Source organism: Saccopteryx bilineata, chromosome X (assembly GCF_036850765.1).
Source record: "Saccopteryx bilineata isolate mSacBil1 chromosome X, mSacBil1_pri_phased_curated, whole genome shotgun sequence".
In the NCBI taxonomy this organism is placed as follows: domain Eukaryota; kingdom Metazoa; phylum Chordata; class Mammalia; order Chiroptera; family Emballonuridae; genus Saccopteryx; species Saccopteryx bilineata.
Window position 1 is genome coordinate 134860287 of NC_089502.1, and position 16647 is coordinate 134876933.

Below are 16647 nucleotides of genomic sequence, written 5' to 3' on the forward strand. Positions count from 1 at the left end.
AAAATAAACCTTAGCTGGCCCACAGGTATTGTCTTCGGAGGGCTTTTAAGATCATTCCACTATGATGGAACACCGAATTAAACTTTTAATGCCAGAAGGCTTGAATGACAGTAAACTGTTTACCATGGTTGGGATATTAGCGGTCATAAGCTTTCCCTGGGAAACTGATCCCACATGGCTCTGGTTCCCCTCAGAGGCAGGAGGCTTCTACTGCCCAGGAGGGAAACATGTTAGGGAGGCCGTCTGGCCCCTGGCTCCAGTCCCTCTCCGAGAAGGGCCTTCTCCCATTGGAAGAGACAGACCTATCTCATCAGTAAGGCTTGAATGAAGGCGTGGCCACATGGGGAATCATTTTTGGAGGGGCCTGACGTCGAGGCAGAGGCAGAGGCAGAGGCAGGTTAAGGTCAGTTGAGGCCCTGGGTGCAGAAGAAAATATTGGGCCCCTTAAAAAAAGAGACAGGGAAAATAAAAATACATGTTAACCATATTTTTAAATAAGTAAAAAATATTATGTATTATTCATGTTAAAATTGCACATATGAAACCACACTTGGTGTCATTATAAAAAAGTGTAAAGTTGGGGTTTTGCGGGGCCCTTCAGAAGTTGGGGCCCAGGGCATGCGCTCGGTGCGCCCGCTGTTAAATCTGCCTCCGCCTGGAGGGCAGGTTTTTCTCTTCTGTGGGAAGCCTGCGCTGTGCACGCCTGCCTGTGTCTGGAGAGGTGAGCGTCCGAAGCCCATGCAGTCATAAATGTAAGACATGTGCTCTGATCAGCTCCATCAGTGCCGCAGCTGGCGACAGGCCATCACCAGTCTAACCCCTGTTTATTGTGCAACTAGAACTGAACTCAGGAGGTCAAAAGGTAGGTGCTGCTTACTGCCTCTAGTCCTTCCTCCCAAATAAAACACAAGACCTGCAACTCAATGCAAAAAAAGTATTAGTTCTCAGATTCCCTTACAAGAGGTTTAATAAGGAACTAGAAATGCCATCTTTCTCCAAGAATAGGAAGACAAAACAAAGCCTGAAGATTTCACCACTGTGAGAGTCAGTGTCAAACTAGAATTTATGCAGTTTTAACACTTCAACCTAGACAGCCAACTCTGTAAACTAGAACTCTGTAACCTCTGCAGCTGCAGTTGGCCTAAGGAATGATGGCCAGAAGGTGACTTTCAAGAATATGTAAGAATTTCACAAGTAAAACAAATGCCAGAAAAGAGAAATACCCATAGTCACACAGGCTAGAAATGGACAGGAACAAGAAATGTAGGCCCACCAAGTCTACTTTTAGGGCCAAGAAACAAACATCACAGCCCATGCTCTTGAGTAGATAGATAGCTAGAATTGATACATCAGAATAAGACATATAAGAAAAAGCAGAACAAAAAATAAAAAGAATAGACATATTGATTTTGAGATAAGCTATCAGAAAAAAACAAATGAAAGAGTTGAACTCTGGACATCAGAAACAAGCTCAATGAGAAGGAGAACAGTTGTATTCACTACAGGCATCTAAATATTATTTAACTATATGCATGTGTTACTGTGATTTAAACATTATATTTTTTTAATATGGATAGCATTATCTGCCTCTGAGGCTTGTGGTAAGAAGAAAATAATGCTCCTCAAGACCTCAGCATGATGCCTGGCACCTAAGTCTTATGTAACGAACATTAGCTACAGCTACCTCCAGCAGGTGAGACTAGAAGAAGCATAGGAGAGCAGCTAAAGAGAGGCTCTGAATTACAGGCTGGTCTGATGATGCTCAGCCTGATTGAAAATATATTTAACACATGCTCCACCAGCCAGGAATCATGGCAAAATATTGGACAAAGAAATTACTCCCAAAAATATGTTACAAGAAAATTATCCCAGTAGCAAAACTCCTTTCTGAAAAGGGGGAAACTGAAAATAACTCTAGAATGCTTAGTACCAGAGTCACTAAGATTTAACAGGCTTTTGCTATGCTTTGGTCTAGACCAGTGGTTTTCAGGTGCCAGTCCGCAAAAGAGTTAATCACCCTGATGTTGTATGAAGGTTATAGACTCCGCAGACAAGAGGCTGAAAACCACTGGTCTAGAGCAAAGGGAAGATAGAGTACAGAAATAGGAAAAAGACTATTGAGTCCATCAGATGGGGTGATGGCACTGTGAGGCAACAGAGGAGAGTCAAGAAGCAGATGGGAGGGAAGACATGGAAGCCTGAAGAGAGAGTGAGTCATGAAAATGTGGGGGGAAAGAGAAGGAAGACATGGGTCTTCTATTACTGTATGACCAAAAGATACATGAGAGAAAAGGAAGCATATACGTAAAGAAAATCCTTTGGGGGGAAATACACAGACATTATAAAAACAGGAATTCACAAGCTTTGATATGAATAGTATCAATTAGAAGCAAAACTCACAAGATGGACTCAAGTTGCAAAATGAAAAACTCTCCCTTCCTTTGACTTAGGTGGATAGAAATATCTGTAAACATTTGATTTATGAACGCCCCTTGTTCCCAGCTACAGGGACCCAACTGCCTCCTAATCAATGGCTAGACCCAGGAAACTCAACTCCTTGAGAAACAGGAGACTGTTCACTCTCTGTGGGCATTCTGTCCAAGGCAGAAGCCTCTGGAAGAGAAGCTCATCGGTCTAAGGATCATGGTGTAAGAGGAAAACCAGGAAGGGGAACAGAAACTTAGAAAGACAGTATTTTGAGAATGAAAGAATGACCACAAAGAGATGTCACCCCACATCTAACAGAATGGCTAAAATTAAAAACCCTCCAGGAGAAGAAACCACTGCGAGTACCAAATGCTCCCAGGGAGCATGGAGTCTCCCACACTGCCGGCAGCGCTATACAGTCACTCTGGAAAACTCTTTGGCACTTTCTCATACACCTGCCCCAAGTGCAGCAATTCCACTCCTAGGTGTCAGGGAAATTCCAACATAATGTCACCAAAAACTCACACACAAATGTTCACAGTATCCTTATTTATAACAGCCAAACACTGGAAACAACCCAAATGTCCATCAACAGGAGAATCGAACTGTGGTCCATTCATACAGTGGAACACCACGGAGTAATAAAGAGTAACAAAGTACTGGTCCACACAATATGGACGAACCTGAACCGCTATGCTGAGGGAAAGACAGCAGGCAAATAAGAGTCCAGTCATTCAATGATTTCATTTATATGAAGTTCTAGAAGAGGCAAAACTAACCGATGGTGATAAAAATCAGAACAGCACCTGCACTGGAGAGCAACAGGTGACTGGGAGGGGCATCTCAGGGGTTCCATCTTGACCCAAATGGTGGCTGCTTGGGTATATCCACTTGGTAAAACTCAAAATGAAGATTTTAAATGTGAGCATTTAATCATATGTCAATTTTACCTCACTTAAAAAAAGAAATTTAAAAAAACATAAAGGCATGAACAACCTTGACAGAAGTTGCTAAGAGTCAAGAAAGATGGAGAGAAGCAGGCCGTTTCCTTGCCGTCAGGGGAATGGAAGCCCCATTTGAATGGGATGAGGGAGAACGGGGCATGGAACAGAGCTAGCACAGACAAGCTTTCAGGAATGTCAAAAAAGAGCCAGTGAACTGGGGGATACGCTGACTCGGGAGAACAAAATGACTCACCTGTGAATTAAAAACAAACAACAACAAAAAAGAACAAATCAGGCACTACTCTAGGCACAGGACTGCCAACTTCCAAGCCCAAATAAAACTAGAAATAAAACAATCACTTCTGAAATCAAGCAGTAGAGACTGTAAGAGGAAAATGAATTCTCAAGCCTGTTTTGCTGCAGACATCAGCAGGACATTCAAGTTTCAGGAAAGTGATTTCTTGTTACAATATCATCTTGCATTTGCAAAGGACTTAATTTCCAATCGCATTTTATACTCATGTCCTCACTAATCCTTACAAAACTCCTCTAAAATACCATTACTCCATTTTATAAGAGAGGAAATCATGGTTCAGAGCAGTTAAATGGCTTGCCCAGGGTCACAAAGCTAGTGACAGCAACCCACACCTTCTGATTCCGGTCGAAAGGTTTCTCCATTATGCCATACCTGCTTCTCTCGGCAGGAGTACAGCCTCTCTCTGTCCAGGCTAGCACACAGTTTACAGCAGTGTCCCGAAAAACCACCGCTCTTCTCAATGCAGCAAAACCCGGCAGAAACTGGGTCATTTTCCGCCACTGTCCACAAAATTTTAAAAAGGGGTCTGGGGTATACAATTCTAGGTTACCTTTAATTGGTCATATCCTAAAGTAGGAGCCTGAGCCCAGGAGGACAAGATGCTGCAGCGAATTTATGGATTTCTAGCACTGCAGCCCGGGCAGCCAGCTCTGCAAGGCATCCCTGGAACCAACTAACGTGTTTTGCCGCCTGCACGGCCCACACAGTGTGAACGTGAGCAAGCGGGCAACCCCACGACAGGCTCTCTACACACTTGTCAGCAAAATCCTTATCCCCAAACACAAGCGCTAAATATTTCCATATATGTGATCAGTCTTCATATTTTTAAGTAGTTCCATAAAAGCAGTTATTACATAAATACACTGGGTATATTTGCAGAAAAGAATAACAATTCCAAAACAATACCACCCGTAATATGCCACCTTCCTGTGTGATAAAATCTGTATAGGAAGGATTAAATCACCTAAATTGTTGTTTACAAGTCTAAAGATGAGCTGGTTTGTAGGAAGGGAGACAAGGCATTACTAGGACATTTTTCATTTTATTTTTTTAAACCTTGACTGAGAAAATAAAATTAAATTGAGCCATGTTTCCAAAGACAGAGATAATTAAGTCTGGAGACTCAGCAGCTGGCGGCCCTGCTGCCTGGGAGATTAAGGAGTCTCTAAGACCCTGCCCGGGACAGCTGGCCCACAGCCCACCTCTTACCTGCGCGCATCTGCTCCGTGCTGCTCTGCAGTTTGCTGTAGCCATGGCTCAAGGGCACCCTCTGATAATGAGGCGGGGAAGAAGGAGGGGAGGCGAGGGGTGACATCGTGGGCGACTGTGTTTCCTGCTTCAAAGAACCAGAGCCGAGTTCAGAAACGAGCACTTGAGAAGCCTGGCACACTGAGCCGCAGCTATGAAGTATAACACAACTCGATGCTGGCGAGCCAGCTGATTTAACAAACGGAGGGCATGGTTTCTCCGAAATTCAGCTGGGTTAGAGATCAGCGTCTGGGATTCAAAAGTCTCCCAGAGAATCAAGTCTCACTAGGACTCAGGTACCTAAATTATTAAAACAAGCCTGGAATACTTTCAGTTATTCCGATAATATTTTCCTTTAAAAACAAGGCAGTGATCACATGAAATAACATTCATAATCTCCAATTTTGGTCTCTTTGTGGATAGATTCCATTTTTACTCAATAAGCAAGGCCTGTTTTCTAGATTTACACTCATCAAGTCTTCCAGCAAATGCAGATATTAACAAATATTTAAAATGCTTCATGTTAAATATTCTTTGAGCTTACTATGCCAAACAAAATGCCAGCTTTTATTTTCACATCGAGAGATTGCAAAACAATTCATTATGGGTGAACCACTGCAACCAGCCCACTTGTAAATAAGATGGAGCTTTAAACACATTACAATTCAAATCTCAATTCAAACGTGAACCTGATGTTGGAACCAAGGCAAGATAAGCAACTTGACTCTGCTGCTGAGTTTCCTCTTCTGTATTTTTTTCCCGAAGTTAGAAGCAGGGAGGCAGTCATTCTCCCGCATGCACCCAACCAGGATCCACCCGCATGCCCACCAGGGGGTGATGCTCTGCCCATCTGGGGCGTTGCTCCATTGCAACCGGGGAGCCATTCTAGTGCCTGAGGTGGAGGCCATGGAGCCATCCTCAGCGCCTGGGCCAACTTTGCTCCAATGGAGCCCTGGCTGTGGGAGGGGAAGAGAGAGACAGAAAGGAAGGAGAGGGGGAAGGGTGGAGAAGCAGATGGGTGCTTCTTCTCCTGTGTGCCCTGACCGGGAATCAAACCCGGGACTTCCACATGCCAGGTCGACGCGCTACCGCTGAGCCAACAGGCCAGGGCCCCCCCCCCCTGTATTTTTCTTAGTGCTACCAACAGAGTGGTAACTTCAAAGTACCCAGGTATCAAGGAAACGGCACTTTTTCCTTGACACTACAGTGCTGCTATTAGTTTAAAAAATACACAATCTGGGATACTGATTAATGTTCTTCTTCAAGAAACAGAAAAAAATATTTGCTTTGAGCTGTGAGCTCACACCCACAGATCGGGTGGGCCTTGTATAAACCCAGCCAGAAAGGGGATAGGCCTGGAAAAGTCCCAGGGAATCAACCATTCTGGGGTAGTGAACCCCCTTTCTTCCCTAAATGCTGGGAGGAAAGCATGCCAAAGAGTATTGCCTGAAGATTCCTATACTCTTTATATGTATTCCTGAAGGAGAAGTTTAAAATGCATCAGAGTTATGAAAGCCAGTTATTTAAGAGGACATGCATGCTATACCTTACTTAAATATAGAACTATAAATATAAAACTTCTATGGCAAGACCTCAGATATACAGCATTATCAGGGTGAGCCATATAAATTAGTTCTCCAACTTAATTCTTTAATTTCATTGCATTTTTTTTTTTATTTTTCTGAAGTTGGAAACGGGGAGGCAGTCAGACAGACTCCCGCATGCGCCCGACCAGGATCCACCTGGCATGCCCACCAGGGGGCGATGCTCTGCCCCATCTGGGGCGTCGCTCTGTTGCAACCAGAGCCATTCTAGTGCCTGAGGCAGAGGCCACAGAGCCATCCTCAGCGCCCGGGGCCAACTTTGCTCCAATGAAGCCTTGGCTGTGGGAGGGGAAGAGAGAGACAGAGAGGAAGGAGAGGGGGAGGGGTGGAGAAGCAGATGGGTGCTTCTCCTGTGTGTTCTGGCCGGGAATCGAACCCAGGACTCCTGCGCGCCAGGCCAATGCTCTACCACTGAGCCAACCTGCCAGGGCAATTTCATTGCATTTTAAAAACACTTTGATTCATCTTTCTAAAATATAACAGATTTCTTGCCTTATAGAAGATATTACATTGAGTATAATTTGAGTTATCTGCATGATTCAATATCTTTTTTAAAAGTATGGGCTGTACCTTGGTGACCTCGGGATTTACTAATGTGTAAAATCATTTACCTCTTCTTGACAGGCTCACTCTTCTGGAATGTTACACTTTTGTCCTTGCCAACCACCACCTGACATTACAATTAGTGGTCTAAGTGCCAAAGCCCATCCTCCCTATTCTTCTTCCTAACTTGCTAACTGGCACGGCGGCAGTTCCCAAGACAGCATTACAAACATCGTCCCCAAGAAAGGATTCCCTGGTGAAAGAAGTTTAGTAAGTACAAATCTCAAGGTCCCTTGATTGCAGAATTCTCAAGGACTTTAATGTACTAGTGGTGCACTATGAATCTCTAAGACTGAGGACTTAGTCTCTCCCCAAGAATGGGATATAAAGCAGTATACTCCAAACATATTTAACCAGAGAAACCTTTCCTCCAGACTTTTTTGGAGTAGAGGGCCTATTAAAAACTCGTAGAAGTTACATTTCAAAGGACTCATTTGGAAATGCTGATTAGAAATCAAATAAGTATGCTAAATCAGTGGCCTTCCTTTGGAAAGAATTCCACATTAAAGTAGGCTCTAAAGGGCCCATGGGTGGCTCATATTAATTCCTATGCATGGGCCTCTATTTATTGCTACAAGCAAACTTCATCGGCTCATTTCCAAGACTGTAACTGTACCCCAGATGGTGCGATTTGCTGGAAGCTTGACAGCAGATACGAGGCACTGCTATGCCAGATTTCATGGTCAGAACCAAACGGACATGCGTAATCGGACTGTTTACCTGTTTATCCTCATTCTCCATTCTTTTGAAGGTATTTTTCTCTGAGATTAAATATGGAATTTGAACCTTAGTTCCATGCAGCTCAGCCGAGTTCCCAAATCGTGTCTCTCCGTCGGTCTTGGACAACATAAAGCGAGGCAGCGGCAACTCTTTAGGACCAGAATCAGAGAAACTCAAGTGAGACTTTATTTTAGAACTGAAGAAAGGGGAACTCATTGGCCAAAAGATGAATCACTTTTGAGGAAAAATTCCAGAGCACTAAATATAGATTAAGTTTTTATTTGGACACAATGAGGACTCCTACAATAATGTCAAGATAGAAAAATGCTACAGTTTTACCAAAGCATTCTGGCTTAACGTTTTTACATGCCATCAAATCTTAGCACGCCGAGTTCATTTACAGATATGGAAACAGACATGAAGGAACTAAGTGACACCCCCAGGATCACACAGCTCATCCGTAGAAGAGGTGGCTCCCGGCCAGTGCCCGTATCCATGTCCTTCATTCCTGGGGTAGAACCGTTTCTCACTTTAAGTCATTCCTTAAAGGCTTTTCACATTTAATTTCCAGTTGCCTTTTTATAACGGAATAACAAAAAATGGTATCAAGTTAAAGCAATTAGTTCAGTGCTCAGCCCATCCGACTGTCAAAACCATTAGCCACACTCACAATGCTACAAAGAGCTGAAATGCAACGGCCTGGTATATTTCCTTATCTTTCAGATCTGACAAAACTACTCTGAAAACAGAAAGGATGCTTTGGCACACTTCTAGTTCTCAGCACAGCAAATCACACAACACAAAGAACTCCAAATATGGGGATAATATTGTGAATTACGCATAATGATTTGCATCTGTATCCACTGGTGAGGATAATACTCATCAGTGTGCCTTTGCTCTTCCACCAGCTCGCTATGCCAAAAACACAGCTGCACTTCCAATGATGATTGATGCGGTGCTAAAGCCAGAAACCATCTTAGCAACAGCAAGCAAGCATCCTAGCTCCCCAGGCAAAGAATGCCCCTGGTTCTCTAAGATCCACATCATGTTTATTTTTAGTTGCTATGTCCACATTTGATTCAAAAAAGTAGGCAATATGACAAATCCCTGCGTGATCAATCAGCCAAGGGCCCAAGAGACACAAAGGGAATAACCGATCTGGAAAATGCAACCAAGACTCTCCTAAAAGAGAGGACGGCTGCCATTTCTACTGTCTGAATGTTTCCCGACCTCGGCACCTTTCCAGCACTCAAGGCAGGAATGGGCTTCGTAAGAAAAAAGGCAAGAGAGAAGTAAATCAAATATAAGCTATTCCTATGGTGTCTTCTCAGAAAGGTATTTTGTTTCAGCTCAGTCTGCAAAAAGGATCTGAAAAGACAGAACAAGATCACATAAATAATTTGCACCCTGATCTGCCCACGAGAGGATGACTCTACTGAATACATGAGGGGAAAAAAGAAGTAAATGGTCGGCATTTGTAATCTCCATGAGCAGTATTTTACTGGTGTTTAACAGATAATCCTGGCTGTTTAACCCAGCTCTGACTAGTATGAGGCTCAAGATGCCTAGTGCCGATATTTAAGGAGGCACTCACTCTCAGGGCCATGTAAATGCAGAGTCGACACTTTGCAAAGCTCTCATTTTCCAGAGAGTGAATGTCCCCTTAAATTATGCACCCTAGGCGCCTGCTGCCTCACCCTAGTTCAGGAGCTGGTATAACCAAATATGTACTTAGTTGAAGCAAAGCTGTTAAAAAATGTTCCACTTGGCTTTCAATAGAAGTCACTCTCAACACTGCACATAAGAAGCACCTGGGTAGCACTTAAAAATCCTGATGTTCAGGCCATATCCCAGACTACATAAATTAGAATTTCTGGGGGTGGCCCCTGGTACCTCTATTTTTACTTTGCACTAAAGCTCTCTAGGCCAGCAACTTTCAACCTTTTTGATCTCCTGGCACACATAAACTAATTACTAAAATTCTGTGGCACACCAAAAATTATATTTTTTTGGTGATCTAAAAAAATGGGTATAGCTTTGATTCGTTCACATTGGATGGTACTGTTGTGTTAGCTGTTGTCATTTTTTATTTGACAATCTAAGGGAAAAGAGGTGAGAGCCCCTGACTACATAGTCACATTATTACATATTTTAAAAATTCTTGTGGAATACCAGTTGAAAATTGCTACTCTAGGTGATTCTCAAGTGCAGATGAGGTTGGAAACCAGGCAGGGCCTGATAACGATGACTTCTATAAAAGTCCATCAGGAGTTCCTGGTGAATCAGAATCCCAACTGTTTGAGCTTAAAGAGTGGCAGATGATTAAGACTCACTCACCATGCATAAGCATCCATCTCTTCATTCATTCATTCATTCATTCATTCATTTATTCAACAAACCTGCCCTGAGTGCCCACAAGTCCCCACAGCACAGGGGTTACTGCATCCTTCTGCCTTCCCCTTAGTAAGCTCTAGACTAGTAAGGAAGACAGATGAAATGTTAGTCAAACTTGGAAAGGAGTCCTTACAAACTCTGATAAAAGTGCTATGAAGGAGCAGATACTGAGAAAAAATAAAGTGGGGAGGGGACTGTCACACAGAAGCATTACCTAACAGGTCTATCCAATAATTACCTAACTGCCTAGGGATATGTAATTTGTTTTCACTTACTATTTACTCTTGATTGGGCATTTTACAATTCTGGAAGGGTAGAGATTAACTTGTAGAAAACTGTTAGCTAACAAGCAATTCTTGTCTAATCACAATGCAAATGAATATCCTCTTGGAAAAGAGTGTAATAACCAAGTTCCAGTTTTATTGCCCAAAGGGCATTAATCAATTTTATACATAATTTAGTGATCTTATTACATCATTCTTTCTTTCCATGACTAGAAATACTTCTGACTCTCTCATACTTTCTCGAACCAGCTTTACTATATGCTGGTTCTTTCATTAATGAATTAATTTGACAGGACCTACTTTAGATAAGAGGGTGGGGATAGTCTTTGAATCCTGAAGAATGAGAAGGAGCCCGCCATGAGAAGGGGAGGGGGAAGAACAGACCACTAGGAACGCAAGACCTCCAGATAACATGGTGTTTCCTGTAGAAGGAAAAGAGATGGCTCAGAAATTTCTAGAAGGCCAGCGAGGCTGGCAGACAGGCTGTAAGCACGAGGGACCGGTTTGAGATGAGGATGAGGGTGGAGAAGTAGGCAAAGAATAGATTATGCAGGGTTTACAGATCAGTGTAGATACTATGAATTTGGTACTATGTACAACAGCAAACCACTGGAGGATTTAAGGATGAGGAGACATGATCTAATGGATATTTTGAGAAGACCACTGTATGGGAGAATAAAATGGAGTAGAGAATAGAGGAGGCTAAGAAACCAATGATGAAACTATCGTAGTATCAGAGTGAGTGGCTGGGGGTGGCTTGGGCTAGTAGGGACAGAGAGATGGGAGGAGCAGGCAGGGAGACTAGATTGATACCGTCAGGACTTTTGATGGATTATACTGGGGAGCAGGGGAAAAGGGGGAATCAAGAATGATTTCTAGGTTCCCAGTTTGGGCAACTATAGATAGTGGTAGCATTTACCAAAATGGAAAAGATTAGAGGTAAAAGGTTAATACACACAGGCACATGTCACTCATGAAAGAAGGGTGGACTCACAAATCCCTGGGTGTGATGGGGCTACAACAGCCTTTCATTTTAGGTTCTCACAGAGCCTTTTCTTTGGCCTTCAAGGTTTGTGTCATCACACATTAAGCTAATGGATTTCAAGCAACAAATCAGAAAATTCTAAGTGGCGGCTCAACGTTTGGCCCAATCTTAAATTCATTCTTACTCAATATATGCTGACAGCAAATAACTTATATTTAATAAATCTTTAATTGAAGAAGAGTCAGAATTAGCTCTGAGTATACTTAAACCCTCAGAAATAAAAGATATCATGATTTATAAATACAACTGAGAAGGCCTTATATTTGTAAAAATGTGTTAATCCTATACACAAGTGAAACTATTGGAGTATCAGAGTAAGTGGCTGTGATAACTTAAACAATCCTTCTACCATCTTCCCCCTACTCCCTGGGAAACTGAACTGTAGATTTGGGCACAAATCAGTTAAAAGACTTCAGTCTAACTTAAAGTAAGTAACAAAAGTGTCAGAAGTTTATTCTTATATACAGTAAAGCAATTCTAACTTTTCCAGAAGATAAAGTTCGAAGATACAATAAGGCTTAATGACCATTTACAATTGAAGGGAAATTATCAGTGTCTACCACAAGTCCAAATTCACTGTGATGGAAGTTCAATTACAGCAAGTGACTAACAGCAGTGACTGCAATGTCTTCTAGCAGTAAACACCAAACGTGCCACTGAAATAATGCTCCATTCAGAAACCTGGTTCAGGCCCTGGCTGGCTGGCTCAGCAGTAGAGCATCGGCCCAGCATGTGGATGTCCCAGGTTCGATTCCCAGTCAGGGCACACAGGAGAAGTGCCCATCTGCTTCTCTACTCCTCCCCTTCTCACTTCTCTCTCTCTCTTCTCCTCTCCCTCTGCAGCCATGGCTTGATCAGAGCGAGTTGGCCCCAGGTGCTGAAGATGGCTCCATGGCTTCCACCTCAGGTGCTAAAAAATGGCTCTGGTTGCAAAGGATCAAGGGCCACAGATGGGCAGAGCATCACCCCCTAGCAGGCATGCTGGGTGGATCCAGGTCAGGGCGCATGCAGGAGTCTGTCTCTGCCTCCCCTCCTCTCACTAAAATAAAAAAAGAAGAAAAATAGAAAAAGAAAAAGAAACCAGTCTCAAGGAACCAAATTATATAATACCAAGGGAGGTGTTTTGTGTCAGATTGTTTTTTCCTATTTGGATAATATTCCATGATTACAGATTACAGTCAGCACCTTACTAAAGAGAAAAAATAAGCAAAAAGAAACCCTTTGCATAGCAATGAAGAACATGGAACTGGAAGCTGAGCTCTGGCTCCAAACTCTACCAGCCTTGCATCCTTAGACGAGTCACTCAAATGCCCTAGACTTCCATTTCCCCACCTGTAAGATAGGGATAATAACAGTCCCACAGAAGAGACCACCAGTGTGTTGACCCACAGCCACTTCTCTCTTTGCAGGCACATGAGAGAACTGCATCCCCTCTAGCCTGCTCTGCCATTCAACAAGTCATGTGACAAGTTCTAACCAATGTGCTGTGAGCAGCAGTAACACCAGTCTCATCCAAGCCAATGCATTTAACTGCCAGAGCAAGAAACTATTTCTGTGTTGTGGCAATGGTGGGAACAGGTGTTGTGCTGGAGGTGCCACAAGATAAAGAAGGAAGGATTACAAAGCCACCACATGGAGGGCAGCTGCTCTAGAGGGTCACCCCAACCCACTGCAAAGCAGGAAGGGATCCTTCGTTTTGTTAAGGCACTGAGATTTCAGTGGTCTCTGTTATTTATCATAGCTTATCCCAAGTGATGAAAACTGACACAAATACCTAATTTAGGACTTATAAAGGCTAAATACGACAGTGTCTGTCATACACTAAGCCTTTGATAAAGATTAACAGAATGCTCACAGCCTCCTGATGGTTAGGGTAAAAAGGATTTTGTTTCTCATAGCCCAACGAATCTTCTCAGCTATCTGGAGTTGGTCTATAAGGTTACCATGGACTAATCATAAATCCTGAAACCACTTCACGGTTTACCAGGGACTTCACAGGACATGTGTGAACAGCTGAGTAGCTTTTATCTCAGTATGAGGAAAAGAAAAAAATTTCTGCATAGCTGTGTGGACATATGAAAGCCATTTGTATCAGAGTGAATTAACAGGGGACCTCAGCACATCCTTTAAATATTCACCTTCTTCATACAGATTTGTAAAACCAATGCTGAGACAGTATAAATGTTGCCAACAGTCAGGGGCTCTGCTTTTTGTTCAAGCTGTGGAAAGTGCTCAAGTATACAGTGGGTTGCAGGCAGGGATGGCAAGATAAGAAAATGTCCAATCAAAACACTGAGAAAACAATCTCGTTCTGTTAAAATGTTGGTATACCCCAAAGTACTTACTGATCATCAGAACTGTGCTTCAGGAATTGGGGGATTAAATGGTGGTCAGAGCTGGTCTGACTGGCAGACACAGAGAGAGGGGAAGGGGCAGTCACAGACACTCCCAGTTACTCACACTCTTGTCCCTAACGGGCAGTAAATGACATTATATATTCCTCAAGTGGAAAATTAAACTAAATGTTATTCTTTTGCCACAGGCTGTAGAATTCCTGTCCCAGTCTCTTCCTGCTAAAGAACAAAATCTATTTAAATGGCAAGGAACTAATCTCAGGTCACTCTGAATTTTTTCCCCCACATTAAAAAACAAAACAAAAAAAAAAACCCCAGAAACTAAGATACCTGCTAAATTTTCTTATTTTAGTTTCCAGGAGAGTTGGAAAAAGCAAGGAGAAATTCCACAAATGCTTATACAATAGGCCTTAGGCCCAGTAAAAATGGCTCAGAAATAAGAACCCTGGCATGGATAATAAAACGTATAACGGGAGCTACTTACCACATTTAATACTTTCTGTCCGCACAGGGAGGCCAGACTGTGCTGCAGCAATTAATTTCAAGGCAACATAAAACTGAGTTAGACCAAAATAACCAGCCCGCTTGGCACCGCACAGTTCTGTGATCTGAAAACAAGCAAGAAAAACGACGCTGAAAAACCCCATTTCACAACAGGAAAATGAGACAAGATATATTATGAAACCTCAAGGCTTTCATAGCGTAGCTAACCAAGCGTCCCTGGAGAATCTATGTGTACACACTGGTTTCTTGTTCCTCCGGTTTACAGGGAGGTTTTCAATTCGGATAATTAAATCCTACCTACTCATGATGTTTCAGGATTGATTATTCCTCCGCTTTCAACGACAAAAATAAAGGTGACAAAGATGGCTGCTACTCTTCTTACAAAAGAGAGTGACTTTTTCAGGGGGCGGATGCTGATGTACAAAGTCTAGAAGTCAGCGGAGCGAAAGGAGTACGGATTAGTCATTGCCACTACCTGTGGATGACCCTACTTGGTTGGAACTAAAGCAATTCCAGCTCTCAGGCAGAACGCTTTCCCGAGCATTAAAATTACATCTTGAGGGCTCACTTCAGAAAAACAAAAAAGAAGTAACATCCACACAGGTATTTTCAAGATATTGCATTATTTCATTTGTAAACCTTAAACTAATACATACCCTATTGGTGCTTTGAAGTAACATATTAAACATTCAGTGACTTTTTAAAAGTAACAGATACTAAAAGTTCAAATAATAATAGACAGATATGAAGAACTAAGAAGCACCCCCATTTTCTATGCCCCGGGGGGAAACACTATATATTCTTCTAGAAGTATTCTATGCATACATATATATCACACACCTGTGTTTTCCCTGTTTATTCAATACTTTACAGAAATAGAATACCACATACTAACTGCACCCTTTTTTCATTTAGCAATACTGTTTCATGCCTAAAGACATCTCAGCCTGGACCTCCACCACCCTCAGGACAAAACCCTATCTCCTTAGTATACATAGCATTAAAGTCCCTTCACAACCAGGCCCCAAGCAGCTCCTCTAGTTTCAGTCTGCGCGCGCGCGCACGCGCGCGCACACACACAGTTCCATAGCTGCATTCAGCTTCTTCCACTGTCCAAACACATCCTCCCCTTGTACCTCTCCTATCAGTGCACATGTTGCCGACGATGGGAAACTAAATAGCCTTATAGTCAAGGTTGGTTTGCAATGAAAAAACTAATTAGTTTTTTATGACTTTGGGCAAGTTAATTTAATCTGCCTGAAACCTAATTTATTCATATGTAAAGGTGAAATAGTCTCTCCCGCATAAGACTACTGTGAGGGGAAAAAATAATACAGTGTATACTAAATGAACGTAATACAACGCTTAGCAACATTCAATCGGTGTTGGGCTCCATTCCACGCCCTTAGAACTGGAACCTCCCCTCCACACTAGATGTAAACTCCAATGTGACTTCTCTGTTGCTCCTTCCCAAGTCCCCACCTATGGTGTATTTTCCCAGTGTATTCTCTAACCATTAGAATGTCCAAAAGTGTCCTTCACATGATACACTGTTTGAGACTAACTTCCAAATGAAAGAGATTAAGGGAGTAAGGTGTAAAAGTGAAACAAGCTCCAAGTGTTGACAATTGTTGAAGTTGGGTGGTGGGCTCATGTGGACTCATTCTCCTACTCTGTACTTTTGCATATATTTGAAACTCTCCATATTCAAGTTTTTAATGTCACATCACAGTACAATTATATGTTTATCTCTGCCTCCCATTAAAATGTCTTCTCTCCAAGGACAAGGGGTAACTTCCATTCATCTCTGAGCACAAGGATAGGCACCCAGGATACAGTCAAAAAATTCTTAATCAAGTGAATGAACCAACTCTCCCAAATAAAAAGTAACTGAATTTTACAATACAATCCCTTATTGTGAATAAATTAAAGTACATCAATGTAATTCCGACATCTATATAGTTGTCTTGCCTGACCTGTGGTGGCGCGGTGGATAAAGCATCGACCTGGAAATGCTGAGGTCACCACTTCAAAACCCTGGGCCTCCCTGGTCAAGGCACATATGGGAGTTGATGCTTCCTGCTCTTCCTCCCTTCTCTCTCTCTCCCCTCTCCTCTCTAAAATGAATTGAATAAATGAAAAAAATAAAAAATACATATATAGTTGTCTTGCACAGTAATTCCTAAAATTAAGAAATTGTAATC

At 42.4% G+C, this 16647-nt stretch overlaps 1 protein-coding gene across 2 annotated transcripts in view; it reads right to left on the minus strand.

The window, feature by feature from the left end:
* The window catches only part of REPS2 (RALBP1 associated Eps domain containing 2), a 221587-nt gene that overhangs the window by 140052 nt on the left and 64888 nt on the right, over window positions 1–16647 (minus strand). Inside the window, exons 2-4 of one of the 2 annotated variants that reach the window (XM_066249297.1) lie at window positions 14424–14547; window positions 7863–8011; window positions 4897–5020 (exon numbers count right to left, since the gene is read on the minus strand). In XM_066249297.1, coding sequence (XP_066105394.1) covers window positions 4897–5020; window positions 7863–8011; window positions 14424–14547 — 397 coding nt within the window. Of the gene's footprint in view, window positions 1–4896; window positions 5024–7862; window positions 8012–14423; window positions 14548–16647 lie in introns of both variants that reach the window. The other variant, XM_066249296.1, reaches the window with a different exon arrangement.